The sequence below is a fragment of the Portunus trituberculatus genome, chromosome 39, assembly GCF_017591435.1.
Source record: "Portunus trituberculatus isolate SZX2019 chromosome 39, ASM1759143v1, whole genome shotgun sequence".
In the NCBI taxonomy this organism is placed as follows: domain Eukaryota; kingdom Metazoa; phylum Arthropoda; class Malacostraca; order Decapoda; family Portunidae; genus Portunus; species Portunus trituberculatus.
In genome coordinates this window covers 2,385,605-2,413,138 of record NC_059293.1, presented here as the reverse complement: position 1 = coordinate 2,413,138, position 27,534 = coordinate 2,385,605, and the positions used below count along the sequence as shown (strand labels likewise).

General features: G+C 37.9%; 1 protein-coding gene across 3 annotated transcripts in view; it reads right to left on the bottom strand.

Annotated features, from left to right (window-relative positions):
* The window catches only part of LOC123515445 (mitochondrial proton/calcium exchanger protein-like), a 127,910-nt gene that overhangs the window by 49,459 nt on the left and 50,917 nt on the right, over positions 1-27,534 (bottom strand). For all 3 annotated transcript variants that reach the window (XM_045274010.1, XM_045274011.1, XM_045274012.1), the window contains exon 4: positions 3,192-3,329. In XM_045274010.1, coding sequence (XP_045129945.1) covers positions 3,192-3,329 — 138 coding nt within the window. The remainder of the gene's footprint in view (positions 1-3,191; positions 3,330-27,534) is intronic.

Sequence of the window (27,534 nt, the reverse complement as noted above, 5' to 3'; positions counted from 1 at the left end):
AACAAGATTGACATATTGGATAGAGAGTTGATAAAGGTGACCACAAGTAATCATCTCCGAGGACATGGAAAAAAACTAATAAAAGATATCTGTTTAAATGATATGAGAAAGTACAGTTTCCCGCATCGTAGTATTGATAAGTGGAATAAACTGAGCAGTGATGTCGTTGACGCAGTGTGCGTCAATCAGATGAAAGAGAGATATGACAGGAGTAGACAAGGAGACAGGACACAGAGAGCTTAGCTCGGGCCCTGTAATACACAAATAGGTAAATACACAAAAGAAGGAAGAACCTTCAAATTACAGACTATCACTAACTAGTGTAATATGCAAGATGTGTGAAAGGAGAAGGGTGGCTTAAAAGGAAGCACATTGAGATGGATGGAAAATTATTTGAGTGGGAGAGAAATAAGGAGAGTTAAAGATATGAAGTCCAAGTGAAGAGCAGTAAACAGTGGGGTGCCACAGGGGTCAGTATTGGCACCAATACTTTTTCTCATATATATAAACAACATGCCAGAGGGAGTGAACAGCTACATAAATCTGTTTGCAGACGATGCAAAACTGTGCAGTCACAAAGCAAAAAGAGGATTGTGAAATACTGCAGGAAGGCTTAACCCCTTCAATACGGTGACGCCTATGTGGGCGTCATGAAGCCCCAGTAGCAAATACAGTGACGCCTACGTAGACGTCATATTTCTTTGAGCTTTCTTCAGTTCAGTTGTCCCGTATAGTGTGTTGGATACCAACTACACACGCCGTATGCTGTCCTTGAAATCCTAGTGCTCCTCCCACCATCCTTGTCACCACCAATCACTAAAGATAAGCTACATGGGTCCTGCCTTGTGTCTAAAATTACCCAATGGCATAGACTGTTCCCATCTCTCTCTCTCTCTCTCTCTCCATTCCCTCCCTCCCCCTCTCCCTCTCGAAAGATAAGTTACATGTGTCCCGCCTTGTAACATTCGTGAAAACACACACACACACACACACACACACACACACACACACACACACACACACACAAACACAAAACCAACAAATTTTCTAATCTCTCTCTCTCTCTCTCTCTCTCTCTCTCTCTCTCTCTCTCTCTCTCTCTCTCTCTCTCTCTCTCCCTCCCTCTTCCTCTCGAAAGATAAGCTACATGCATCCCACTTGTGTCTAAAATATTAGCAAATGTCCTCTCTCTCTCTCTCTCTCTTTCTCCGAAGAGAGAAGCGTCCTCTTTACTCTTCGTAGGCGATATAGTGACTAAAAAATAGCAGCATAATATACAAAGACGACAAGTATGACAAGCTTGCACAAGTTTCCCGAGCTCGGCCGCGCGGCACTACCACCCGTATATCATACAGGCGGGCTTTTTAACATCCGGCGCGAAGGGGTTAAAGATCTGGAAAAGGAGTAAAAAATGAGAGATGTAATTCAATATGAACAAAAGCCATGTCATGGAAATGGAAAAAAGTGAAAGACGACCCGTGGGAACCTATAAGATGGGGATGAATTAGAACTAGAAAAAGTAAAAAAAGAAAAGGACTTGGGAGTGACGATGGAAGAAAATAATCAGCCGGTAAGCCATATTGATAGAATTTTCAGAGACATATAATTTGCTAAGGAATATTGGATTAGCATTTCATTACATGGACAAAGAAATGATGAAGAAATTGATAAGTACTATAATAAGACCCAGATTGGAATACACAGGAGTTGTGTGGACTCCTCATAAAAAGAAACACATAAGGAAGTTGGAGAGACTACAAAAAAATAGCTACAAGAATGGTTCCAGAATTTAAAGGGATGGCATATGAGGAAAGACTAAAAGCTATGGATCTACCAACCTTGGAACAGAGAAGAGAGAGAGGGGATCTGATACAAGTTTATAAATTGATTAACGGAATGGATCAAGTGGATAATGAGAAACTAATCCTGAGAGAAGAATATGACCTTAGAAGCACAAGATCGCATAGTAAGAAACTGAGGAAGGGAAGATGTCTCAGAGATGTTGAAAAATATAGTTTCCCGCAAAGATGTGTTGAGACTTGGAACAGTTTGAGTGAGGAAGTGGTGTCAGCAACGAGTGTGCATAGTTTTAAAGAAAAATTGGATAAGAGTAGATATGGAGACAGGGCCACACGAGCATAAAGCCCAGGTCCTGTAAAACTACAACTACTATGCTTTTCAACAACTGTGTTACCTCGATTTTCTCGATTGTCTTGGTAACGAAGTGTTGGATCACTAATATACTTTGCCACAGTATATTTCACACGAAGCGCTATTTTTTCACTGCGCAGTGCATTACCAGAAGTGTATGAGTAAGCTGCATACTCTTGACAATTGAGAGAAATTTCCGATATCCGGAGAAGACATTCGGACAGTCACTACTACGTCACACCCTAGCCCCACCCACCTCTCTCCTCCCGTATGTTCCTTCCTCTGTATCACTCGTTATCCCCTTCCTTAACAAACCCTATCTCTCTCTCTCTCTCTCTCTCTTGGAATTCAATTCATTTCAATTTTGCACCAACCAATGAGAGGTATATGGCACTCCCACTGGTGCATCCATTAAGCCACTTGTTTGCCAACATTCTCGTTTGTTATCAATCTTCACGTTATCATAACCAAGGCTTTATTTCCACATTATTTCACTCTAAATAAATGACAAGTCTACGTTGATATACCACATTTTTTATATACTTCAGGAAAACAACGTGCACCGTAGGTTATGAGAGAGAGAGAGAGAGAGAGAGAGAGAGAGAGAGAGAGAGAGAGAGAGAGAGAGAGAGAGAGAGAGAGAGAGAGAGAGAGAGAGAGAGAGAGAGGGTTTGTTGAGGAAGGGGATAACGAATGATACAGAGGAGGGAACATACAGGGGGAGAGAGGTGGGTGGGGCTAGGGTGTGACGTAGTAGTGACTGTCCGAATGCCTTCTCCGGATATCGGAAATTTCTCTCAATTGTTAAGAGTATGCAGCTTACTCATACACTTCTGGTAATGCACTGTGCAGTGAAAAAAATAGTGCTTGGTGTGAAATATACTGTAGCAAAGTATAATAGTGATCCAACACTTCGTTACTGAGACAATCGAGAAAATTGAGGTAACACAGCTGTTGAAAAGCATAGTAGGTAAATATACACACACACAATTCCATAGAGCTTCTTCCCTAGGGCAATGTCATTCTCAACATGGACTGACCTTTTCAAAGAAGGAAACAAACTCCTTGGCTCTCTCTGAGCTGCGACCTTTTGCCTCCACTGCCATGCTGTCCAACGTCTGCTGCAGGAATTTTGCCATCTCCAGCTTCATCTTTAATTTCTTCTTCATTTTTGCTTCCTGAGGACAGAATGAAAACATAAAGACACTCATATTATGATAAGGTTCCGTATTTGTTGGCAGATAAGACCCAATGCTGCATAAGACACACCCCTATTTATATCTATTATAATTTTCTTTTTAAATCACAAATGTTTTCTTTAATTAATTAATATTTCTTATTTTATTTTTCTATTGAGAAAACACAATTTTATTGTTTATCGGATGCGGATGTTGTTCTGCCATGTAGTTCAAACACTGCAACAATTATATTAGTAAAATTGTGAGGCAAACACTTTTGCTAATCTGATGGTCATGTTTTGATGAAGGATGGCCTAAGAATTTAAGTTAATTTTCTCAACAATGAGCTTAATATAAGAAACTGCAGCTATTTTGTTGCCTAAGCCACTAAACTTAGCTATGCATTTGTTGGTCTCCCACCATGTACTTGAATTTTGTGGTATATTTGCTGTGATAATATTAAGGGAATACTTAAGACAAACAAATCTCCATTAAGCCAGTCATTAGAGCCGTATTTACCTACTTGTATATTACAGGGTTCAAGCAGGGCTCATAGTGACGTTTCCATTTCTATATTCATCTAACTTTTCCTTTAATTTGTGTACACTTTCTTCTCCAACAATCTCTACACTCAATCCATTCCAAATATCCACCATCCTATGTGGAAAACTAAACTTTTTAATGTTTCTCAAACACTGACTTCATGATCTTGGAGTGTCCTCTTGTTTGCCTACCTCCATTCTCCAACAGTGATACCAGGTCTTGTCTATCTTTTCCAAATGGTTTACTAACTTATACATTGCTATTAGATCTTCTCTTTCCTGTCTGTCCTTCAAAGAAGATACAGTAATACCTCGAGATACGATCGCCCCAACATACAATTTTTTTTTATATACGACGAAAAATTTCATATAATTTACGCCTTGAATACGATGATATTTTTAAGATATGAATACCCATCGGTAGGTGGCGCAGCGATTGCTCGGCTACCCACGTCCACCCGAACATTCAGCCCGCGTTGTGTATCGTTGTTCATCTTTTGTGCATGTATGTGTCTGTGCTCCTCGGCAGTGTGTATTTTTCTTAAGTTTTGTGAACTCAAGATCATGGGTCCCAAAAGTAAAAGTTTGGTGAGAAACACACAAAATAGCCTGTATTCACATACTGATTACACTTAGAAATTCAATAAACGAGTGGGTACAAATGGTGTTCTGCCCACAAGCAACTCTTCCTCTTTGCAATGCAAAAACCAGAAGTCTCTAGATGTCATGGTTACAAAATACCACAGGTTGAATAAGGTGGTGTCATCGGTTTATGTGGCCTTGTGTCTGATCGGGTTGAGCAGCCTTGGCTAGAGCAAGAGAGGCCCCTTGTATCTCTCTCGCTCTCTCTCTCTCTCTCTCCTGTTGCCTGTTCTGATACCACTCTCATTCAAAAGTTGTCTCCCCGTAACATGGCGAGAGACCCAAGGTATAGAAGTAGGGCGTGCGGGAAAGGTGGCGGAATCAGACACAGTGAAATCACTGTCGCTCCTACCATTCATCATTGGTGACACAGTGACGTAGAGCATATGTTTACTCCTGATGAGTGTTGCCAGCTTACAAGCAAAGAAACGGAAGAAAATAGCAAAAATATAGCCGTAAAAAGCCTAAACATCTATCGACGTGCCCCGAGTCTTGCGTGATGAACGTCTATCGATGTGTCCTGAGTTTTGTGGGTTAAGTCGTTATTTTGGGCAATATAGTTAATTTATATCATGCATACAATACGCATTGTATTTATCTTATATTAAATCTATATTTGGTTGGTATTTAAAGCATGTTAATTTTTTTTTGGCGGGGATGATAAATTCATATCACAAGAATGAATTAATTCTATTTCCATTAATTTTTATGAGAAAAATTGATTTGATATACGATTTTTTGATATGCAACGATCGTCACGGAACTAATTAAAATCGTATGCCGAGGTACCACTGTAATTCCATTTCGTTCAGTCTTTTTTCATAGAGAGGATCCTTTATTTCTGGCACCATCTTCACAGCTGTCCTTTGGATTCTTTCTATTTTCTTGATGTCTTTCTGTGTGTATGGTGACCACACCACTGCTGAATATTCTAGTCTAGGTCTTATCATAGTGGTTATGATATTCTTCATCATACTCTTGTCCATGTAATGAAACGCCACACTGGTGTTAGTTAGTGTCCTGTATGTTGAAGCAAATAACCCATTTGTGTGTCTTTCTGGAGTCAGGGTGTCTTGTATAATCACTCCCATGTCTTTTTCTTCACTAATCTCTTCTCCCATTTTGTATTCCTATTTAGGTCTTCTATAACGTTCTACACATTGTCATTACATGGTATTTCCTGGTATTAAATTCTAATTTCCACTCTTGGCTCCACTTCCAGATTTTGTTAATATCTTTGTGCAATTTCCGACAGTCTTTGATGTTACTTTCTACTTTCAAGAGTTTTGCATCATCCGCAAACAAATTTATGTAACTACTCAGACCCTCTTGCATATCATTAATATATACTTGGAACACAATTGGTGCCAGCACTGAGCCCTTTGGTAAGCCACTAGTGACTGTGCTCCAACTAGATGGGATGTCTCTTATCGTTGTCCTCATTTCCCTGTCTGTTAGGTAGTCTGTCAGCCATTCTAAGATATTTCCCTTTATGCCACTAATGTGTTCCATTTTCCAGAGGAGTCTTTTAGGTGTTGCTCTATAGAAGGCCTTTTAAATGTCAAAATACATTGTGTCAACCCATCTATCTCTCCCTTGTACTTCATCTATTACTCTTGTATAAAAACTTATGCATGATCTTCCTTTATCTGAGACCAAATTGGGAGTTATTTATTATTTCACTTTCCTCCAGATATTGTAACCATTTTTCTTTAATAACAATTTATCAAATCTTTCTCACAACACTAGTTAGCGACACTGGTCTATAATTTAGAGGCTGTTCTTTTCCACTCCCTTGGTACCTTCCCTTCCATCAGAGAGCTGTTGATCACATCCCAGATTGGTTCCACTAGTTGTTCTCTATATTCCTTCAGTGTTCATCCTGACACTCCATCTGGCCCCATTGTCTTCCTCATATCCACCCGTTTTTTGCTTATGGACCATACTGTTTGTTAATCCTTCTTGAAATCTCCCTCTTTATTAAATATTGATTGAAAACTCTCGTTCGTAAGTTCACTCATTTCTTCCGCTGTTTCACATATCATGTATCCCTTAATTAACTTAGTTATAGTTTAACTTAGTGATGGTCTCTGTCATTTTTCCATTTATATACTTATAAAAAAGCTTGTGTTCCTCTTCACATCTCTTCTCTACATCCTTTTCAAACTTTCTCTCCTCCTCCCTTCTTATCCTAATGTATTCCATGCCTCTTTGTACTGCTTCCTGTTTACTTCATTCCGTTGCTTCCTTAATTTTTTCCAAGCTGCATCCTTACACTTTTTATCCCTTGCACATATAACATTATATACCAAGTGTGTTTGCTTTCTTTTTACTCTTTATTCGGGAACATATCTCTTTACTCCCTCATTATACTTGTCTAGGAATATATCTTACTTTTCTTGATTTGTCTTGCCTTGCATAATTTCCTTCCACTCAATACTACCAATGTAGCTTCTTAACCCTTTAAAATTTGACTTGGCGTAGTTCCGTCTTTTTTGCTTGTGTCCCTCATTGCATTTAAAAAATTCCTGATCCTCTAAGTCAATTTCTAGGACTACATGGTCACATTTTCCCATTGGGCTCTGATATTTGATGTTTGGACAAGGCTCTGGATTTTTGTAAAAACCAAATCCAGCAATGATGGCTCTTTTTTTTCCCCTCTATATCTTGTATAGTCCTTCACCCATTGGTCCAGTGTGTTTACCACTGCCAGTTGTAACACTTCCTCCCCACAGCATCGAGCATGACTGTTTGTATCCATTTCTTCCCAATTTACATATTTACAGTTTAAATCTCCCACAAGTAGCAGTCTTCCATCCTTCCTTAACATATTGTCCAGGCAGTTTAGCACTTCCCTTTGCATTTCTCTATGTACATCAAGCCTCCATGTATTAGTTTGTGATGGCACATATGCAACAATGATACTCCTTTATTCCCTCCCACCTGATTGTTAGGCTTAAAACCTCAGCGGAGCCGCGCCACTGCAGTAACGTACCCAAAGCGGTCGACTGGTAGTACGCGGTAGCTGACTGTTAAAGTTATGATTTTGTAAAGTTTTATACTGTATAAAGTGCATTTTTTTAAGGAAATACTAATCATTACTAAATGCTGCAGCAGTGGGAAGGTGTGTACATTTGTGGGGACTGTGAGGTGCACCAGATTAAGGGCTCAGCTGACCTCTATCTGGAGGAAACATTATTATTATTGATATTATTATGATTATGTACATATTTGTGGCAAGTTGTATACACCCATGTCTACTGCGAATGAGTCATTTTAAAATCTCATGCGAGCAGCGAGACAACCAACGGTTTAGCCAACGGACAGTCACTCAAGTCACTCGGTTCAAGTCAGTCGTGCTAGGGATACCGCTGCAGCCAAGAGTGAGGAGTTATAATTGTTACGTGCATGTTCAGGCATTTTGACATATCTGTGGAGACAATGAAACAGTGAAATGTGAATGCTGTTGAAAGAGTTTTGTCCAACAATGGATTTACAGTGAAAGTGTGAAGAGCTTTTGTCGAGGCTCACATGAAAATGTTATTATGCGCATGTGTGATGCAGTCGCTATTGATGTAACTGTGCAGTGAGTAATGAAGTACAGTGAGGTGAATAAGGAGTGAACATTGTGAGTGGTGGTGTAATGCACACAGATTTAACGTTGTGAGTGGTGTATCCAACCGTGACGTGTGTAGGGTGACGCTGAGTGTTGTATGCGGAGTTAAGTCAGTGGTACAGTGGAGAAGAACTGCTTGTGGTGACTTGAGGCGTACAATGAGAAACACTACAGTGAAATATAATGAGAGGTCACACAAAATGGCAGAGTGAGAGGCTGTAACTGGGACGTCATCCGAGATGTGTGCAACTGATGGCACTGACTGCAGATATGACATCTGGTGCCATATAGTCAGTCAGTTTGGGAAAAGATAGTGACACTGGTGAAGAACAGTGACATGTTATTGACATCACTGTGACGTGGAAGTGTACTGTGGAGTGCTGTTAAGTGTTAAACTCACCTGATTACTAACGTGACTGCAACAAACTGATGAATGATTAATAGTGACTAGAATGGTAGGAAACAATACCTAGGCAGTGACTGATAGTGACTATTGCGATATATTTCTTTACGTTAATGGTGTAAAAAAAATAAATAAATAAATAAAGCCCACCGACCCGCTTTGTAAATAGTCTTCCTAAAAAAAAAAAGTTGCATTTTTGTTAATGAAATTATATAGAGTACACTAGTGCAACATCTGTGACATATATATATATAAGGGTGGGATAGAAAAGACACCAACAGTGATGTCCACGCCAAGCGCAAACCTGGTGTTGCCACAGGAGGTAACACACGGTCACAGAGTGATGACAAGAGGTGTAAACTCACAGGTGTGAAAAAGAGATGAGCAAGTGGACAGCCAAAATCATGTAAAGTAATTTATAAGTGATACAAAATTTGCATTTTGTGTTTGAAATACAGCTTTAAGCTTAAAGATGTATTTAAACATCCACCTGGTACTATATAAATTCTCGTGTTTGACTCGTATAACTGAGTGGTACAATGATACGGTTGTATGGATTTAGATATCGCTTTCAGGCATTGAATTAAACACAGTTAGCTTGCTTCACAGTGATTTTCATAGATTCATGTTGGCTAGAGCTGAGATTTCGAGGTTTGAAATTTAAGGTCCGTTCTCCGGCTTTGGGTACATTACTGCAGCGCGGCGATTTTCGTGTCAAATCCAGATCTACTGTTATCTGTGTATCAAAGAGTCGGATGAAGATGAAACTTTGTCAGAGTATGTTTTATACTCCTACTTAATTTTATCCAGCATTCTTTACTGTCTAGCTTCGATTTTAATGTTCTCATAAGAGTAAAATAAGCAGCTGAATCCATAGTCGCCTCTCTTGTTGGTGAGTTGTTCAGAAACGACTAGTTATGACATTGAATTCTTATGACGTCATAAGGCTCTGCCCACCGGGATGTAAATGGCGAGTGATTCACGTGGCCCTCCTTGATAGTGATGAAGAATAAAGTTTGTTTTATGTTGAATATTTTATTGGTATACCCACATGATATTTTCTCAAAATACCAACATAATAATATAGCTATATTGTCCATTTTTTTTCCATGAACAGTACCAATATATATATATATATATATATATATATATATATATATATATATATATATATATATATATATATATATATATATATATAAGAGAGAGAGAGAGAGAGAGAGAGAGAGAGAGAGAGAGAGAGAGAGAGAGAGAGAGAGAGAGAGAGAGAGAGAGAGAGAGAGAGAGAGAGAGAGAGAGAGAGCAAATGAACACCTATGTGTAAATTATTCCTTTATTGGAAATAGTGGTATACATTGTGATGTTGATTTCTTCTCAAAAGTGAAAGAGCTGTATAATTGTTTATTGATGTGACGATCTGTGGCGAGCTTTGCACTACGTTTGAAGAAGTTGTACCAATATGAATATTTCTGGGAATTGGTCAAGCATACAGGAAATAATGTTTCACTGTTGGCAGAGGTGCAGCCTTCATTGGTTTTAAATTACCAATCATCTTCCGAGTGGGCGGGGCTTCATGACGTCAGAGACGACGTCAAGGCTTTATCTCTACTCATAACTGAAGCCTGAAGCGGCTGCGGATTCTACAACTGATTTTTACTCTAAGAAGTACCTTAATTATCAAAGTTAGGTACTAAGTGATACTGGATAAAATTAGGTAGGGGTATAAAACATACTCTGGCAAAGTTTCATCTTCATCCGACTCTTTGATATAAAGTTATTCGCGAAAAACAGTGTATCAGAAGCTCTGAATCTCATAGTAGTTGTTGTTTACGGGAGGAAGAGTTCAAACTCGTGCTGTCCCGTGTCTATATCTACTCTTATCTAACTTTTCCTTAAATCTGTGAATTGTTCTTGCTTCTTTCTCCAGCCCATTCCAGATCCCCACAATTCTTTGTGGAAAACTGTATTTCTTTATGTCCTTTGTACACACACTCATCTTCACTTTTCTCCCATGCTTCCTCCCACTTCTCATATCCCTCACCACCAGATCATCACGGTCCAACTTCTCACTGCCAGACAGAATCCTATACATAGTGATAAGGTCTCCTCTCTCCCTTCTTATTTCCAGTGTCGGCAAACTCAATTTTTCCAGTTTCTGCTCATAAGACAGATTCACCAAGGTTTGGGGCAGCTTCATCACAGCTCTCTGCATGCGTTCCAGCTTCCTCTTATCCCTTGCCATTCTTGGAGACCAAAGTACCGCTGCATACTCCAACCTGGGTCTAATCATTGTAACAATCAACTTCTTGATCATCTCTTCATCCACGTAGCAGAATACAGTTCTTATGTTCCTTACCAAATTGTACGCTTCACCAGATTTCTTCTTTACATGAACCTCTGATGAGAGCCCCTCCGTCACAGTTATTCCCAGATCTCTCTCTCCAGTCTTTATTTCCAATTCCTCATCCCCCATCTTATATCTGTACACTTGTCTCATACTGCTCTTACCAAAATTCATCACTCCACACTTCTTGATATTAAATTCCATTTGCCACTCTCTGCTCCAATCCCAGATCTTGTCTAAGTCCCTCTGCAATGTCTCACAGTCTTCTTTCTTAGTTATTTTCCTCATTAATTTGGCATCATCCGCAAACAAACTCATATAGCTATTCACTCCTTTCGTCATATTATTTATGTAAACAGCAAACAGTAACGGTGCCAAAACTGACCCCTGAGGTACTCCACTAGTCACTTCCCTCCAAGCTGATTTCCTATCTCTTATTACTGTTCTCATCTCTCTTCCAGTCAGGAAATCACTGATCCATTCCAAAAGCCTATCCCTCCAAAAGCCTGTGTGTGTGTGTATTTACCTAGTTGTATTTACCTAGTTGTAGTTTTACAGGGCCTGGGCTTTATGCTCGTGTGGCCCCGTCTCCATATCTACACTTATCCAATCTTACTTTAAAAGTGTGCACACTCGTTGCAGACACTACTTCTTCATCCAAACTGTTCCACGTCTCAATACATCTCTGCGGGAAACTATATTTTTTAATATCTCTCAGACATCTTCCCTTTCTCAGCTTTTTACTATGCAATCTTGTGCTCCGGATGTCATATTTTTCTCTCAAGATCAGTTTCTCATTATCTACTTGGTCGATTCCGTTGATCAATTTATAGACTTGTATCAGGTCTCCTCTCTCCCTTCTTTGTTCCAAGGTTGGTAGATCCATAGCCTTTAGTCTCTCCTCATGTGTCATCCCTTCAAGTTCTGGGACCATTCTTGTAGCCATTTTTTGTAGCCTCTCCAATTTTCCAATTTTCTTATGTGTTTCTTTTTATGAGGGGTCCACACTACTCCTGCATATTCCAATCTAGGTCTTATTATAGTATTTATCAATTTCTTCATCATTTCTTTGTCCATGTAGTGAAATGCTACTCCAATGTTCCTCAACAAATTATATGTTTCTCTAAAAATTCTATCAATATGGCTTACTGGTTGATTGTTTTCTTCCATCGTCACTCCTAAGTCCTTTTCCTTTTTGACTTTCTCCAGTTCTACACCATCTCCCATCTTATAGATTCCCACAGGTCGTCTTTCACTCTTTCCCATTTCCATGACATGACTTTTGTTCACATTGAATTCCATTTCCCACTTCTTACTCCATTCCCAGATCTTATTTAGGTCTTCTTGCAGTATTTCACAATCCTCCTTTTGCTTTATAACTCTGCACAGTTTCGTATCATCCGCAAACAAATTTATGTAGCTGTTCACTCCTTCTGGCATGTCGTTAATATAAATGAGGAAAAGTATTGGTGCCAATACTGACCCCTGTGGCACTCCGCTTTCTCCACTTGGACTTCATATCTTTAACTACCGTCCTTATTTCTCTCCCCCTCAAATAATTTTTTATCCATCTCAATGTGCTTCCTTTTAAGCCACCCTTCTCCTCTAACTTCCACAGTAATCTTGCGTGTGGCACTTTGTCAAACGCCTTTTTTAAATCCAAGTAGATGCAGTCAACCCATCCCTCTCTCTCTTGTACTCTGTCAACTATTCTAGAATAGAAACTCAATAAATTAGTTACACAAGACCGTCCTTTTCTAAAACCAAATTGGCTATTTGATATTAATTTGTTGTCTTCAAGGAACTCGATCCATTGTTTCTTTATTATTCTTTCACACATCTTGCATATTACACTAGTTAGTGATACCGGTCTGTAATTTAAAGGTTCTTCTTTCCTTCCACTCTTATATATGGGAACCACCTCAGCTCTTTTCCATTCTACTGGCACTGTTCCATTTTCTATTGAGCATTTTATGATGTTGTATATAGGACTTGCTAGTTCTTCCCTACATTCTTTCAGTATTCTGCCTGAGACTTCATCTGGTCCCATTGCCTTCTCTTCATCCAGTTCCTTCATTAACTCTTTTATTTCAAGCTTGGTTACTTTAATCTCTTTCATATAGATTGTCTCTCTATTACCCTGTGGCCTCTCAAATTTGGATTCTTTAGTAAAGACCTGGAATTTTTATTTAATAGTTCTGCCATACTTTTGGGTCTTCCACCATCCCGTTCTCTCCTTTTAACCTTTCTATTGTTTCTTTTTGCCTAATTTTTCCATTTATGAATCTATAGAACAATTTTGGTTGCTCCTTACATTTTTCGAAGTTCTTTTCCTCTTCCTTCCTCACCTTAATATATTCATTTCTCGCTGCCTTGAAGTTTTCCTTGTTTGTTGGATTCCTATTTCTCCTCCACCTTTTCCATGCTCCATCTCTTTTCTCCTTTGCCCTAGCACACCTTGCATTAAACCAATCTTTCTTTCCTTCTTCTTTTGGTCTATATTTTGGGACATATTCCTGACTCCTGTTTTGTATATTTCCAAAATAAGTTATATTTGTCTTGCATTGTCTCTGAGTTTTCCATCTCCTCCCAGTCTACGTTTTAAAATAGTTCTTGAGATTCTCAATATCAGCCTTTCTGTAATTTAATCGGTCTCCTTTGTATGAATCGTCTCTATCTTCCTTTCCTTCTTCTATATCTATTTCTAATATTGCATAGTCACTCTTTCCCAATGGGCACTTATATCTTATATCGTCATTCATTTGTATACCCCTTGTAAAAACTAGGTCCAATCTGGCCGGCTCGTCGTTTCCTCTGAATCTTGTGCATTCCTTTACTCTCTGGTCCATCATATTGTCTATCATTAGGTTTAAGAATCTTTCTCTCCAGGCTTCTTCCCCCATACCACTTTCATAATTTTCCCAGTCCACTTCTTTACAGTCGAAATCTCCTACTAATATCACTTTTACCCTTTCTTTAACGATTCTCATTAGACTCCTTATTGTGTCATCTATCATGTCTTTATATTCTTGATTGGTCCATGAATTTGTTTTGGTGGCACATATGTTACAATGATTGTTATCTCTTTTTATTAATATGCATCTTAATATACAATACTTCTGCTTTTCCTTCCCCACATTCCACTTGATTGATCACTATCTCCTTCCTTAACATTATCATGACTCCTCCTCCTCCTTTACCCACTCTGTCTCTTCTCCATACATTATACCTATTATCCAAGACTATTTTGATTTCCTCATTTAGTTTTGTTTCAGCCAGGCATACAATATCTGGATTTTCTTTCCTTATGTAATCTCTTAATTCTAATTTACTTGATAAAACCCCGTCTATGTTCGTATACATCATTTTTAGTCTTTTGCCTTTATCATTTTTAGTTAAACTTGTTCCACTTTTTTCTCTTCCTTCTCGTTTATATACCATTTCTTTATTCTGTCTCCTAGAATTCTCCAAAAAAATGCCTTCTTCTCCTCTTCTGACCTTTCATTATTCTTTTCCCTTATTGCTGCTGCCAGTTCATTGTATCTCTTCCTTTCTTCCTCATTTCTATTTTTCTTTATATAGATATCCTTGCATTCTTCTGTTTCTCTAAGTATTGTTGTTCTATATAATATTTCTTCTGTTGCTGCTTGTGATTTTAGTAATAATTTAATTGGTCTCGTTTTTCCTTCTTGATATGGTCCCATTCTGTTTATTTCTTCTACTTCCTCTTCCAAGTTATGCCTATCTTCGTCGTTTAGATTCTTCAGTAGGTCCTTGACTGATTTCATTTCTTCTTTTTCTCTTTTTGGTCTATATTTTATTTTTTTTTTTTTTTATTCCAAATACGACTACACTCTTCTTTTTTTCTGCAATTTCTCTAACTAGATTTTCTTTTGTCTTGAGGACTCCTATCATTTTGTTTGTCATATTTTCTTCTTTTTCTTTAAGTTGTTCTTGAATCACCTCCTGAAAATCGGCCTTATCTTTTTTATCTTGGACTCTCCATGCTTGTACTTCTTTTTTAATCACGTTCTGTACTATTTCCTCTTCCTTGTTTACTAGATCTTTCAGCTTCTCCTTTTCTTTCTCGGCTTTACCGAGTCCTTCTTCCATCTGCTTCTTGTAGTTAGCTACTTCCTTTTTTAGTTCTTCGTTTTCCGCTCTTAGCCTAGCTTCATTTTCTTCCACTTTTCTTATCCTTTCTCTCAGTCTTATAAACTCCATTTCCTGTTCTTTATTCTCTTTCATTTCCATCTTCTCCTTTATCAGTTTATCTAGTTTACATTAAATATTTGACACTCTCTTAAGTAGTGAAGTTGTCGTCAGATCGAACCCTTCGAATCTGCTTCTCCCTCACCAACATAGTCATCATCAGCCCCTTCTCTGTTCTCATGTCTGCATTTTGATGGAATATCTTTTTCACTCATTATTCTTTACTAATTGATTTCATGAAGAGAGAAAAAAAAAAAAATGAGTCCACACTACCTGCCCAGGCCACTGTAAATACTATACAACAGGTGTAGTGAAGATCAGCTGATCGTCGGAACTGCACCAGTGCGTCCGCCCTCTACCGTGTCTCTCAAATGTGTGTGTGTGTGTGTGTGTGTGTGTGTGTGTGTATTTACCTAATTGTATTTACCTAATTGTAACATACGGGAAAAGAGCTATGCTCGTGTTGTCCCGTCTCCATATCTATTAATGTCCAGCTTTTTCTTAAAATCATGAATATTCCTTGCGTTGACCACTTCCACGTCTAAACTATTCCATGCTTCCACCCTTCTATGAGGGAAGCTATATTTTTCACATCTCTCCTATAAGTGGCCATTTTAGTTTTTCCCATGCCCTCTCGACATTCTTTCATTCCACATACACAGATCTTCCTATCCATTTTTCCATGCCAATCATCACTCTGTATATTGCTATCAGGTCTCCCTTTCTCTTCTGTTTTCCAGGGTCGGAAGTTGCATTCTTTTCAGTCTGTCTTCATAAGTCAAATCTCTTAAGTCAGGCACCATTTTGTTGCAGCCTCTGTACTTTCTCTAGTTTCCTTATGTGTTTCTTTAAGTTCGAGCCCACTGTATTGTTGCATATTCAAGCCTCGGTCTTATCATTGCAGTAATTATTTTCTTCATCATTTCTTCATCTAAATATACGAACGCCACTCTTATGTTCCTCAATAAGTTCAATACTTCTCCAATTATTTTGTTTATATGTCTCTCTGGCGATAGGTCATTGGTAATTGTCACCCCAAGGTCTTTTTCTTCATGACTGGTTTTTATGTCTTCATTTCCTATCTTGTACATACTCCTGATTCTTCTTTCACTCTTGCCAAACTCTATTTTCTTGCATTTTGTCGTGTTGAACTCCATTTGCCATGTACAGCTCCATTTCCATATTCTGTCCAAGTCTTCCTGGAGTAGTTCGCAATCTTTGTCACATCTCACTTTTCTTAACAATTTTGCATCGTCTGCAAATAGACTCACATAACTGGACACCCCATCCACCATGTCATTTATGTGTGTGTGTGTGTGTGTGTGTGTGTGTGTGTGTGTGTGTGTGTGTGTGTGTGTGTACCTACTGTAGTTGTAGTTTTACAGGGCCTGGGCTTTATGCTCGTGTGGTCCCGTCTCCATATCTACACTTATCCAATTTTTTTTAAAAACTATGTACACTCTTTGCTGATACCACTTCCTCACTCAAACTGTTCCAAGTCTCAACACATCTTTATGGAAACTAAATTTTTAACATCTCTCAGACATCGTCCCTTCCTTAGTTTCTTACTATGCGATCTTGTGCTTCTAAAGTCATATTCTTCTCTCAGGATCAGTTTCTCATTATCCACTTCATCCATTCCGTTAATCAATTTATAAACTTGTATCAGATCCCTCTCTCTTCTCTGCTCCAAGGTTGGTAGATCCATTGCCTTTAGTCTCTCCTCATATGCCATCCCTTTAAATTCTGGAACCATTCTTGTAGCCATTTTTGTAGTCTCTCTAATTTTCTTATGTGTTTCTTTTTATGGGAGTCCACACAACTCCTGCATATTCCAATCTAGGTCTTATTTTAGTACTTATCAATTTCTTCATCATTTCCTTGTCCATATAGTGAAATGCTACTCCAATATTCCTTAGCAAATTATGTCTCTCTGAAAATTCTATCAATATGGCTAACCTTTGATTATTTTCTTCCATTGTCACTCCCAAGTCCTTTTCCTTTTTTACTTTTTCTAGTTCTACTCCATCTCCCATCTTAAAATAGATTCCCACTGGTCGTCTTTCACTTTTTCCCATTTCCATGACATGGCTTTTGTCCACATTGAATTCCATCTCCCATTTTTTGCTCCATTTCCAGATCTTGTTTAAGTCTTCCTGTAGTATTTCACAATCCTCTTTTTGTTTAATGACTGCACAGTTTCGCATCGTCCATAAACAGATTTATGTAGCTGTTCACTCCTCTGGCATGTCATTTATATATCAGAAAAAGTATTGGTGCCAATACTGACCCCTGTGGCACTCCGCTGTCTACTGTTCTCCACTTGGACTTCATATCTTTAACTATCGTCCTTATTTCTCTCCCCCTTAAGTAATTCTTCATCCATCTCAATGTGCTTCCTTTTAAGCCACCCTTCTCCTCTAACTTCCATAGTAATCTTTCATGTGGCACTTTATCAAAAGCCTTTTTTAGATCTAAATAAATACAGTCAATCCATCCCTCTCTCTCTTGTACTGTGTGTGTGTGTGTGTGTGTGTGTGTGTGTATTTACCTAGTTGTAGTTTTACAGGCTTTATGCTCGTGTGGCACCGTCTTCATATATACACTTATCCAATCTTACTTTAAAAGTATGCACACTCATTGCAGACACTACTTCTTCATTTAAACTGTTCCACGTCTCAATACATCTTTACGGAAAACTATATTTTTTAACATCTCTCAGACATCTTCCTTTTCTAAGCTTTTTACTATGCGATCTTGTGCTTCGGATGTCATATTCTTCTCTCAGGATCAGTTTCTCATTATCCACTTGGTCCATTCCGTTGATCAATTTATAAACTTGTATCAGGTCTCCTCTCTCCCTTCTTTGTTCCAGGGTTGGTAGATCCATAACCTTTAGTCTCTCCTCATATGTCATCCCTTCAAATTCTGGAACCGTTCTTGTAGCCATTTTTTGTAGTCTCTCCAACTTCCTTATGTGTTTCTTTTTATGAGGGGGTCCACACTACTCCTGCATATTCCAATCTGGGTCTTATTATATATAGTACTTATCAATTTCTTCATCATTTCTTTGTCCATAGTATAGTGAAATGCTACTCCAATATTCCTTAGCAAATTATGTTTCTCTAAAAATTCTATCAATATGGCTTACTGGTTGATTGTTTTCTTCCATCGTCACTCCTAAGTCCTTTTCCTTTTTTACTTTCTCCAGTTCTACTCCATCTTCCATCTTATAGATGCCCACGGGTCGTCTTTCACTCTTTCCCATTTCCACGACACAGCTTTTGTTCACATTGAATTCCATTTCCCACTCTTTACTCAATCTCCAGATCTTATTTAGGTCTTCTTGCAGTATTTCACAAGCCTCTTTTTGCTTTATAACTCTGCACAGTTTTGTATCATCTGCAAACAGATTTATGTAGCTGTTCACTCCTGGCATGTCGTTAATATAAATGAGGAAAAGTATTGGTGCCAATACTGACCCCTGTGGCACTCCGCTTTCTACTGCTCTCCACTTGGACTTCATATCTTTAACTACCATCCTTATTTCTCTCCCCCTCAAATAATTTTCTATCCATCTCAATGTGCTTTCTTTTAAGCCACCCTTCTCCTCTAACTTCCATAGTAATCTTGCATGTGGCACTTTGTCAAACGCCTTTCTTAAATCCAAATAAATACAGTCAACCCATCCCTTTTTCTCTTGTACTCTATCAACTATTCTAGAATAGAAACTCAATAAATTAGTTACACACGACCTGTATTTTTCTTAAACCAAATTGGCTATTTGATATTAATTTGTTGTCTTCAAGGAACTTGATCCATTGTTTCTTTATTATTCTTTCACACATCTTGCATATTTCACTAGTTAGTGATACCGGTCTGTAATTTAAAGGTTCTTCCTTCCTTCTGCTCTTATATATGGGAACCACCTCAGCTCTTTTCCATTCTACTGGTACTGTTCCATTTTCTATTGAGCATTTTATGATGTATATAGGACTTCCCAGTTCTTCCCTACATTCTTTCAGTATTATGCCTGAGACTTCATCCGATCCCATTGCCTTCTCTTCATCCAGTTCCTTCATTAACTCTTTTATTTCAATCTTGGTTACTTTAATCTCTTTCATGTAGACTGTCTCTCTATTATCCTGTGGCCTTTCAAATTTGGATTCCTTAGAAAAGACCTCCTGGAATTTACTATTTAATAGTTCTGCCATACTTTTTGGGTCTTCCACCATCCTGTTCTCTCCTTTTAACCTTTCTATTGTTTCTTTTTGCCTAATTTTTCCATTTATGAATCTGTAGAACAATTTGGTTGCTCCTTACATTTTTCGACAATGTCCTTTTCAAAATTCTTTTCCTCTTCCTTCCTCACCTTAACATATTCATTTCTCGCTGCCTTGAAGTTTTCCTTACTTACTGGATTTCTATTTCTCCTACAACTTTTCCATGCTCCATCTCTTTTCTCCATTTTTCCACCGTTCTGTGTGGAGAACTATTTTCCAACATCCTTCACACACTGCCTCATTCCTGATCTTCTTTTCATGTCCTCTTGTCCTTCCATCTTCTTCTGCCAACAGCACCAGGTCTTCTTTGTTTATCTTTTCAATATCATTTACTATCTTATATATTGTTATTAGGTCCCCATGTTCTCTTCTATCCTGTAAGGTTGGCAGTCCCATTTCCTTCAGTCGTTCTTCATATGTAAGGTCCTTTAATTCCGGCCCCATCTTTGTAGCAATCTTCTGTATCCTTTCCAATTTTCTTATTTTTTTTTAGAACTCGGAGACCATACCACTGCTGCATATTCCATCCAGCCTTGGGCGTATCATGCTTGTGATGATTTTTTCATCATATCCATGTAATGAAATGCCAATCTTTTATTAGTCATTATCTATATGATAGTCCATCTTGTTTATGTGTTTATCTGGGCTCAGATTTTCTTGTATGATCACTCCAAGATCTTTTTCCTCTTTTGTCTTCATTATTTTCTCTTGCCCCATCAAATAGTTCCATACTGGTCTTCTACTCTTTCCTAGTTCCATTATGTGACATTTCTTGGCATTAAACTCCAATTTCCACTTCTTGCTCTATTCATAGATCTTCTTTAAATCTTCCTGTAACAGTAGACAGTCCTCTCTGGTTTTGATAACTTTTAGCAACTTTGCATCATCAGCGAATAAATTCATATAGCTGTTTATCCCAATGTGAATGTCATTTACATAACTTTGAAACATAATGGGGGCTAACACTGACCCTTGTGGCACTCTGCTAGTTACTTCCCTATCCTTCAAATAATCTCTTGTCCATTCGAGCAAGGTTCCACGCAGTCCTCCTATGATCTCTAGTTTCCAAAGAAGTCTTCTGTGAGGGACTTTATCAAATGTCTTTTTAATGTCCAGGTATACTGTGTCTACCCATCCATCTCTCTTTTGAAGTCCTGCAATAACTCTGGAGTAGAAGCTTATTAAATTTAATACACATGACCGTCCTGTCCTGAACCTAAATTGTCTGTTTGATATAACTTGCTCCTCTTCTAGAAATTTAACCCACTTTTCTTTGATAATTATTTCACATAACTTCCCTACGACACTTGTAAGTGACACTGGTCTGTAGTTTAGTGTTTCAGTTGCCTTTCCTCCTTTAAATATTGGTATTACATTGGCTCTCTTCCACTCTAGTGGAACTTTCCCTTCATTTATTGAACTTTTAATTATTTCCCAAATTGGGTCCAGTAATTGCTCTTTACATTGTTTTAACACCCAGCCTGATACACCATCAGGCCCCATTGCTTTCTGACTTCCAACTTGTCCAGTAATCTTCCAATATCCTCTTTGTGCACTGCAATCTCCTGTAATTCTTGGCAATTCAATGTCCTATAAGGTTCTGTGAAATCATCATCAGTGAATACCGTTTTGAAGCTTCCTTTCATTATTTCACATTTCTTTCTCTGTTTGGTATGCCTTTCCTTCTTTAATTATTTTTTTCAATTGTTTCCTTATTCTTTGTTTTGCCATTTATAAACTTGTAGAAAAGTTTGGGTTCATCCTTGCTTTTATCCATTTCATCTTTCTCAAACTTTCTTTCTTCCTCTCTCCTTGCTCTAATATATTCATTTCTAGTATCTTTGTACTGTGTGTGTGTGTGTGTGTGTGTGTGTGTGTGTGTGTGTGTGTGTGTGTGTGTGTGTGTGTGTGTGTGTGTGTGTGTGTATTTACCTATTTGAGTATTACAGGGCCTGAGCTAAGCTCTCTGTGTCCTGCCTCCTTGGCCACTCCTGTCATATCTCTCTTTCGTCTGATTAACACACACTGCGTCAACGACATCACTGCTCAGTTTATTCCACTTATCAATACTATGATGCGGGAAACTGTACTTTCTCACGTCATTTAGACATGTCTTTTATTAGTTTTTTTCCATGTCCTCGGAGATGATTACTTGTGGTCACCTTTATCAACTCTCTGTCCAATATGTCAATCTTGTTCACCAATTTATACATAGTTATCATGTCTCCCCTTGTTCTTCTCTCTTCTAATGTGGTCAGCCCCAGTTTCCTCAGTCTTTCCTCATAGTCTAACTCCCTGAGTCCTGGAACCATCCTTGTTGCCAGCCTCTGTACCCTTTCCACCTTCTTCACATTTTTCTTCATATGCAGTGACCAGACACAAGCTGCATATTCTAACTGGGGTCTTATTAAAGTACATAGTATCATCTTCATCATTCCTTCATCCAGGTAGTGGAATGCAAGACCAATATTTTGAAGCATGTTATATGTTTTTCCAAATACCTTGTTAATGTGTTTCTCCGGTGACAAAGTATTTTGCACAGTTACTCCTAAGTCTTTCTCCTCATTGGTCCCTTCAATTTTCTCATCACCCAGCCTGTAATCCCTGTTTGGTCTGTATCTACTTCTTCCCATTTTCATAACATGGCTCTTGTCTATATTAAATTCCATCTGCCATTCTTTACTCCACTCATATATTTTATCAAGATCTTCCTGTAACTTGTTATAATCTTCCACATTCTTTACTCTCCTCATAATTTTAGTATCGTCCGCAAACATATTCATGTAACTGTCAATTCCTACTGGCATATCATTAACATGAATCAAAAACATGATGGGACCAATCACTGACCCTTGTGGAACTCCACTGGTTACATTTTTCCACTCTGACTTCTTTCCTTTCACCACTGTTCGCATTTCTCTTCCCACTAAGTAATTTTCCATCCATTTTGCTAGTTTATCACTTACTCCTCCAATTTTCTTTAAGTTTCCACATCAGTCTATTGTGTGGCACTTTATCAAAGGCCTTTCTCAAGTCCAGGTAAATAGCATCCACCCATCCCTCTCTATGTTGTAGTATGTCAGTCACTCTTGAATAAAAACATAATAAATTGGATACGCACGATCTTCCTTTTCTGAAACCAAACTGCCTTTCGCTCAGGATGTTTTCACTTTCTAGATACTCACTCCACTTATAACATAACATAAATAATAGGATAATAAAGGGCCACCAGGGCCCATCTAGGTTATCCTGTTTCAGTCGCACAGCGACCTCGTCATCAGTACTTAAAGATACGAGTACACTTACAAGTACACAATACATTATATACTAATTTTAAATATTTGGCCCATTAACAGGGCTAAGTCCTACAGCGAAATCCTCTACAATCTGTGATCCCCATACATGGGGATCATGTCTTGTTTAACTATAGTAAATTTCTTATAAAAACTATCATGCAGTGCTATACATAATTATAAATCTAATAAATTTAAGTGCTTATCTAATCTGTTTTTAAACATTGTCAAACTAGTGCTATTTACAACCGTCTCTGGCAATGCATTCCAGAAGTCTACCACCCTATGACTAAAGAAATATTTTCTTATATCTAACCTGCAGCCTTGCTTTCTAATCTTCCTGCCATGATTTCTAGTCCTATTTCCTTCCTCTAAGGTAAAGAAAGATCTCACATCTATGTAGTTTGTATCTGAGAATATTTTAAATAACTCTATCATATCCCCTCTTATACATCTCCTCTCAAATGAAAACATGTTTAATTCCTTTAATCTATCTCTATACTCCAGGCGCTTTAATGCTGGTATCATCCTAGTTGCTCTTCTCTGAACTGCTTCTAACATGTTGATATCCTTCCTATAATGGGGTGACCACGCCTGTATGCAATACTCTAAATGGGGCCTAATATAGGAATTATATAAGCTACATACCACTTCCTTACTTTTATAACTAACATTTCTATTTATAAAGCCCAGGATCCTATTTGCCCTATTTCTTGCTTCTAAACATTGCTTTGAAAATTTCATAGTCCTGTCTATCACTACTCCTAAATCCTTTCCTTCCTCTACTGCCTCTAGCCAACATCCCTCCATCTCATAGCTAAAGTTTGTGTTGTCTTTACCTAAATGCATAACCTGACACTTTTTAGAATTAAACTCCATCTGGCACCTGTCTGCCCATGCTATCAGCCTGTCTAGGTCTCGTTGTATTCTGTAATTGTCTTTTTCACCCTGTACTGCACATGCTATCTTAGTATCATCTGCAAACTTTGATACTTTGCTACTAATTCCTATATCTAAATTGTTAATGTACACCAAGAAAAGAAGAGGTCCTAGCACTGATCCTTGGGGTACCCCACTAACCACTTCCTTCCACTCAGACATTGCCCCATTTAATACTACTCTCTGTTTCCTATCAGAAAGCCATTCACTAATCCAATCAACTAACCTACCCCCTATCCCATGTAGTCTCAATTTGTACACTAGCCTCCTATGCGGTACCTTATCAAACGCCTTGCTAAAATCTAGATATATAACATCTATGCTATTTCCATCATCTAACTCCTTGGTAATATATTCTAAGATATCGAGCAAATTTGTAAGACAGGACCTCCCTGATCTAAAGCCATGTTGGGTATCTCTAATTAATCTATTCTCATTTAAATGCTCCCAAATACTACCCTTAATGATTTTCTCTAGTATCTTATATACTATACTAGTTAAACTAATCGGTCTATAATTATTCGCATCATCCTTCCTACCTTTTTTAAATATGGAGTAACATTAGCTAACTTCCAGTCCTGAGGTATCTCAGCAAACCTAAGTGATCTTTCAAAGATTAACTTAAGTGCTTCAGAAATACTGTCTACACCCTCCCTAAGTACTCTGGCATGTAGCTCATCAGGACCACTAGCTTTCGTATCGTCTAGTTCAAGAATAAATTTCCTAATAATTCCCGGTTTTATATCAATATTTTCTAAAGCTCTTAAACTACTCGTCGCACTGTTTGTAACAGGATTTCCTATTCTTTCCCTAGTAAATACTGAAGAAAATTGTTCATTCAATAATTCTACTAAGTCTTTATTTTGATCCACTACTACACCATCTTTTCTGAGTGGTCCAATCCTATCCTTATTTCTTTTATCACTGACCTTGTAATAACTATATATTTTTTTGGGATCTTTACTCCCAGCTCTAGCTAGTTTTATCTCTGCCTGCCTTTTACTTTTTTTTATAACCTTACTCAAATCATCCCTGACCTGTCTGTACCTAATCAAATCTGCATCTTCCCCACTTTTCTGCAATTCTCTGTATGCCCTCTTCTTCTTTCTGATCTGTCTACCTATCTCGTGAGTCCACCATAATGGCTTCCTGTTTCTCTGCCTTATATCTTTGTAAGGGATACACTGCATCACTATACCCTTTACTACAACCTTAAAAATATCCCACATCTCTGCAGTTTTATTTCCAAAACTATCTTCCCAGTTTACCTTTCCTAATAACTGACGTAACCTACCATAATTGCCTTTCTGATAGTTTGGGACTCTAGTCTTATTCACTATATTATCCCTACTGGAATTAATGATAAATCTAATTATATGATGGTCACTGTTTGCTAAAGTCTCTCCTACCTCAACTTCCTTTAAACAATGCTCAATATTTGTTAGTACTATGTCTAAAACCATCCTCCCCCTAGTAGGTTTATCTACCATCTGCACTAAATAGTTATCCTGAAAACTTTCCATAAACCTATTAGCTTTAATTACTTCTTCACATACCTTGCACAATATACTAGTCAACGATACTGGTCTGTAATTTTAATGGTTCCATTCTACTACCATTCTTATATATAGGCACAATGTCAGCTCTTTTCCACTCTTTCGGGACTATTCCTGTTCGTATGGAGGTTTCCACAATATCAAATATGGGGTTTAACAATTGATCCTTACATTCTTTTAGCAACCTCCCAGATATGCCATCAGGCCCCATTGATTTATTAATATCCAAGTTACTTATAATTTTCCTTATATCTTCTTTAGTAACCATGATGTCCTGCATTTGCTTTATTTCCGTAGGCCTTTCTCCTGTAAAATGCTCTTCCTTTGTAAACACTTTGCAAAAGTTGTTGTTCAATATTTCAGCTATATCTCTAGCATCCTCATATACTTCTTCCCCATCTTTTACTTTTCTATTGCCTCCCTTTTATTTAGTTTTCCATTTATGAATTTGTAAAACATTTTATGGTCACTATCACAGTTTTCCACCACCCTCTGTTCATATTCCTTTTGTGCTGTTCTTCTCACTTCAACATATCTATTCCTTGCTGTTTTGTAAACTTCTCTTGATAATATATCACTGTTTTTCTTAAGTTTCTTCCATGCCTTTTCTTTGTTCATTTTTGCTTTTTCACAATTTCTATTAAACCACTGTTTATTATTTAAAGTCCTCTTTCTGTGATATGGCACAAACTTCTTCACAGCAGAGTTATATAAATCCATAAATTTATCGTATTTCAATTGCATATCCCTTTCCTGGTATACCATAGACCAGTCAATTTCATTAAAGAACTCTCTTATATGGTTATAATTTGCCCTAACATAATTTAATTTTTCCTCCCTGTGCTCCACACTCTTTTCCGTGCTTAATTCCGTATCCATCTCAAATCTTAGGACATCATGGTCGCTTTTCCCCAAGGGACATTCATGTTCAATTTCCTCTTTTAGGAAGATGCCCCAGGTAAATACCAAGTCCAACCTTGCTGCAACATCCTGTCCCCTGCACCTTGTTGGTGATCTCACCCACTGTGTCATCAAGTTATTTGTTGCTACGTTTAACAATTCCTCTGCTCACTCACTACCATTCACCACTTCGTAGTCTTCCCACACTATTTCCTTACAATTAAAGTCCCCGACTATCATCACTCTATCCTTTCTGATGAGTTCCTGTTTCATTCTGTCCAGAGTATTTCTCATCACCATTTGATACTGTTGATAATTCCAAGCACTGGTTCTGGGTGGTATGTATACTGTTATAATATTAATGTCCCTCTTGCCATCTGTTATAAGCATACTTATCACTTCCTCATTTCCCTTACTAAAGTTCACCTCCTTCACTATCAGATCTTCCTTAGTAAAAACCATTATACCACCACCTCCTTTATTTTTTCTATCATTTCTCCATACTTTGTAGTGTTTTACATCAAACCAATCTAGCTTTATTTCGGGCCTTAACTTTGTTTCCACCACACACATTACGTCCGGTTCACTGTTTCTTAGGTAATCCATACATTCTAGCCTCTTAGATAGAAATCCATCTATATTCATGTAAGTCACTTGAACTCCATTCCTAATCTCTTTCTTCCATGTTTCAGTCAGTGTACTGTCTATTCCGTCTGTTTTATCCACCACTTCTTCAGCCTCCCATTTCTCAACCTCCAAAAAAACTTGGTCTTTTCCTCCTCGGTTCTTTCCTCATTCTTCTCTCTCACTTCAGTTACAAGCTCTTTCATTTTCATTCTTTCATCCTGTGTCATATTTCTTCTTATGTAAATTGTTTTGGTTTCCTCGTAGTCTTTAAGTTTCCAGGCCCTCCTCAGCAAGGCCTCGGCTGCCATCTGAGACTTTAATTTCAATTTTAATGGTCTAGTCTTGCCTTCTTCAAAAGCTCCTAGTCTCACACTTTCCTCTACCTCAGCCTATAGGCATTCTTCCTCCTCGGAGATCTTATTCAGTAAAAACTTAATCCTGTCATTTTCCTTATCCCTCCTATCTTGCCAGTTCCTGTTAGTTTCCTCCCTCAAACCTGTTATGATCACACATTTTTTCTTTTCAGCAATATCTCTCACCACATACTCATTTTCCTTCAATGCCTTTACCATTTCACTCTGTGTAATCACTTTATTTTCTTCTTGCTTTTTCATTATCTCCTTAAAGAACTTTTGTACTTCTTGGTGTTCATGTTTAACTTCCTTCATTTTGGCATCAATTAGGTTAAGGCATTCCTCCTTCCCCAAGTCTCTTTTGGATATTTTTTTTTCCATTTCGAGGAGTTTAGCTTTCATCTCGTCTCATTGTTTCCTTAGATGTTGATTTTCTTTCTCCATTTCCACTTTTTCTTTCAATAGCTCTTTGTTCTCTCTCGTTAACATATAGAA